This window comes from Neomonachus schauinslandi, unplaced genomic scaffold (genome assembly GCF_002201575.2).
Source record: "Neomonachus schauinslandi unplaced genomic scaffold, ASM220157v2 HiC_scaffold_1099, whole genome shotgun sequence".
NCBI classification, from domain to species: domain Eukaryota; kingdom Metazoa; phylum Chordata; class Mammalia; order Carnivora; family Phocidae; genus Neomonachus; species Neomonachus schauinslandi.
This window is the reverse complement of record NW_025409789.1, coordinates 1-4,173: the sequence shown is the minus strand read 5'-3', so window position 1 is coordinate 4,173 and position 4,173 is coordinate 1. Positions and strand designations below refer to the sequence as shown.

General features: G+C 38.4%; 1 protein-coding gene across 4 annotated transcripts in view; it reads left to right on the top strand.

Annotated features, from left to right (window-relative positions):
* Positions 1–4,165, top strand: part of LOC110583691 (endogenous retrovirus group K member 7 Env polyprotein-like) — a 9,819-nt gene extending 5,654 nt beyond the window's left edge. For 2 of the 4 annotated variants that reach the window (XM_044912309.1, XM_044912312.1), the window contains 2 exons: positions 2,061–2,123; positions 2,894–2,975. Coding sequence is in view for 1 of the 4 variants with exons in the window: in XM_044912311.1 (XP_044768246.1) it covers positions 2,064–4,085 (2,022 nt within the window). In the remaining 3 variants the exon portion in view is untranslated. Of the gene's footprint in view, positions 1–2,060 lie in introns of all 4 variants that reach the window. The other 2 variants (XM_044912311.1, XM_044912310.1) reach the window with 2 other exon arrangements.
* Positions 4,166–4,173: the final 8 nt, after the last annotated feature.

The following is a 4,173-nucleotide window of genomic DNA, read 5'->3' as shown; positions in this document are numbered from 1 at the left end:
CAATGGAAAGTTTTGCCTCAAGGTATGATGAATTCTCCTACTATATGCCAACTTTATGTTGATACTGCTTTACGCCCTGTGCGTCAGCGTTGGCCCCAAGTGTATATATCTCATTATATGGATGATATCTTATTTGCTAGTCCAAATCGTGATGACTTAGATAATATTTTGAAATCCCTACCTGAATACCTTACCCCGTTTGGACTGGTTATTGCACCCGAAAAGATTCAAACTGGAAATGTTGTTAATTATTTAGGATATGTCATAAAAAGAAGTACTATCAGACCTCAGAAAATATCTCTTCGCAGAGATAAATTAAAGACCTTAAATGACTTCCAAAAACTTTTGGGAGATATCAATTGGCTACGGCCTACATTGGGAATTCCTACCTATCAATTACATAATTTATTTGAAATATTACAGGGGGACTCAAATATAAATAGCCCTAGACAACTTACTGCTAAAGCTGAAGCAGAATTACAACTAGTTGAAGAAAAAATTAAATCTGCATTTTTAACTCGAATTGATCCTTCTTTACCATTAAAATTATATATTTTACATACCTGGCAATATCCGACTGCTATATTGGGTCAAAATGACATACCTGTTGAATGGATCTTTACTAAGCATCGTTTTTCTAAAAATATTACCCCATATGGTATTCAAATAGCATACTTAATAGAGCAAGCTCGTGATCGAGCCATCATTATAACAGGTTATGATGTTATGGATATTGTCATTCCTATTTCTAAGGATCAATTCTCGTTTCTTTTACATAATTTAGAAGAATTACAAATTGCCCTTGCCGGGTATACTGGCCAAATTAGTTATCATTTTCCCAAAGGTAAATTATGGGATTGTTTTCGCAAACAAGATTTTGTAGTTCAAAACATAATTAGTGATCAGCCTCTTCCTACCGCACTGACTGTTTTTACTGATGGATCAAAAACAAAAAGTGCTTATTGGACTTCTAAAAAATATTGGGTTCAAATTACAGACTTTAATTCAGTCCAACAGAATGAATTATTTGCTATAGCCCAAGTTTTAATAGATTTTCCTATGGATGTTAATATTCTTGCTGATTCAGCCTATGCTGTTGAAGTACTAAAAAATATTGGCACTGCTGTAGTTTACTCCCCTAAAACTACACTACTTAATATATTTCTTTCATTGCAAAAACTTTTACAAGCCAGAAACGCTTCTATCTATGTGGCTCATATTCGTTCTCATACTAATCTCCCTGGTGCCTTGACTTATGGTAATGCCCAAGTTGATGCTTTGGTCTCTTTCGCATCTGCTGAAAAAGAACATGAATTATTACATACTAATGCCGGAAGACTTCATGTTCAATATAAAATCCCTTTTCGTCATGCAAAAAATATTATCAAACAGTGTCCTATTTGCAGGCCTCTACACCTGAGATCAATTAAAACTGGTGTTAACCCTCGAGGATTATATGCTAACGAATTAATGGCAAATGGATGTGACCCATGTTGCGCAATTTGGCCGACTTTCTTATGTCCATGTAGTGATTGATACCTACTCTCAATTTATATGGGCTACTGCCCAAAGTGGAGAAACAACCAATCATGTAATTAATCATCTTTTAGAAGCCTTTGCGGTAATGGGATTACCTAGTATTATTAAAACCGATAATGGTCCTGCTTATATTAGTAACAAATTTAAATCCTTTTATGATCAATATAATATTGTTCATAAAACAGGCATTGAATATAACCCACAAGGACAGGCAATCGTAGAACGAGCTAATGGCACATTAAAATTACAAATTAAAAAATTAAAACGGAGGAAAAGGAATCCTCTTCTAGCCTTTACACAATCTAATGCACGATCTATTTTAAATCAGGCCTTGTTTACCCTGAATTTCTTAAATCTCCCACAAGGAGATATTTTGTCCAGAGCAGAAAAACATTTCATCGAAGGAGAAACTACCTCCTCCCTGTTAAAAGAGGCAATATGGTATAAGCCAGCTGCGGATGCAGAATGGCAACCAGAATTGTTACTTTATAGAGGAAAGGGTTATGCTTATGTCTCTACAGAGAATGGACAGATTTGCTCTTGGATCCCCGCGCGATGGCTCCAGCCACGGACCAATTCGGACGGTACCGTACCGACGACGGGATCGCGCTCCGGGCCCTGATCTTCCATTACAAGCCATGGCACATCTGAGTCTGGGCCCTTGCCGCCGCCGTCATACGTTTGCTATTACTTTTCCCACTTGGGGACAGATAAAAAAGCTTAGTGGGGAAGGGCAAAATCTTTTGCAGCGTACTGGAAAGGCTCATTCACCTGAGAATCTATTTTTGGCCATGTGCGCCCTCCTCACTGTTTCTTCTTCAGCTGAGGTCACTAATGTAAGCTATTGGGCCTATATACCTAATCCCCCAATGATGGAGCCTACCCCCTGGGGCTCTGCGGATATCTCCGTTTATACGGTTCCTCCAATATTATCTCCGCCTTGGAAAAACTTCACTTCTCTTAATCGTGATGATGGTGCTCCTTTTAATTTCTCTTACAAAGGGGATGGCCCTTACATATGTTTGGGGCCTTCTCCTTGTTTGGAGATGAATTGGCAAAATTGGATTCTGCCTGGCAATAGTACTCTTACTTCTAGGACCCAACTACAAAGGCTTGAAGCCTGGTCCCTGAATATGACTTGGGAAGACGTTACTTTTGTAGAATTTCCCTCCCTTCCTACTTGTCCTGATTTTACATATCGGGAACATGGATATAAGCCGTTTGTATGGCAAGAATGTGTTGGGAGATTTGCAAAGCGTTATAAGGATTTCATCATGTGGGGGCCTTATGGTCAATTTTTTACAAATTGCTCTGAATGGAATAAAACATATTGTAGTCCTTTATTATCTCATAGGATTCCATCAAGGAAGAGTCGAACACTGAAGAGTCAGACAGAAATAATACAGAGTGACCGTCTAATGGCTTGGGGAGACGGCGAAATTGCAGATCCTCGAATCGCACATCGAAAATTTCCTGATCATATTCAAACGCACCTCTGGAAGATTGCAGCTGCTCTCCGACCTATTCGACTGTATCAGGGACAATACGTTGGCACTTCTAGATCCCCATCTAATTATACTTCTTCTTCTTTTAAAGAAACTAATATTACAGCCTGTGTACCTTTGCCTTACCTCTTCCTAGTGGGAAAACTTAATTTTAATAATGGAATTAGCTGTATAAACTGTCAGTTATATTCTTGTCTTAATACCTCGGTTTCCGTTGGGTCAGATCATGTCATTATGATACTGCAGCAACGCTCTCATATATGGCTTCCTGTTAATTTAGAAAGGCATTGGGCTCAAAATCCTGTGGATATATTTGTCATGGAATTCTTTAAGAAAATTTTACAACGAACCAAAAGATTTCTTGGTCTAGTTGTAGCGACCATTTTGAGTCTAATTACTGTCACTACATTGGCCGCAATTTCAGGGATTGCGTTATATACCTCGCTACAGACTAAACACTTTGTAGAAATCTGGCATCAAGATTCTCGAGATTTATGGCTTTCTCAAACTATGATAGATACTCGGTTACAAACACAGATTGATGTTCTTAAACAAACTGTGAGTTGGTTAGGAAAAAAGGTATTGACTCTAGAACGACAAATCTGGCTACATTGTGATTGGAATTCTACAACTTTTTGTGTGACTAATTTAAAATATAATGAGTCTCAACATGAATGGAGTATCGTTCAAAATTATCTGGAGGGTAATTCTTCCGCTATAGATATGATTAATAATCTGCAGACCAATGTACAAGAAGTGTTTGGAAAATCATTTCAAACCGAGGATGCTGCGAATTTAGCAGATATATTTCTTAAAAATTTAGATAAGCATTTAGAAGGGTTAGACCCAAAAGGAATTATACAAAGTCTGGGGCACACTGCTGGAGGCATTGGCCTTGTCTTACTTATTATAATGGTTTGTCTTATTTTATTATATTTTTGTCATCTTCGACCTACAAGGAGTTCTCTCGTCACCCTGTGGAAGGCTATGTTGTTACAACAAAAGAAAAAGGAGGGAATTGAGGTGGCACAAGTGGGTTAGCTTTTTAGCCCCCGGGCCTTTGGGGCTGCTGAGGTGGCCATGGAAACCAGGCAAACCTGATGTAGGGGGAGAAAACGTTCTCCCCCCC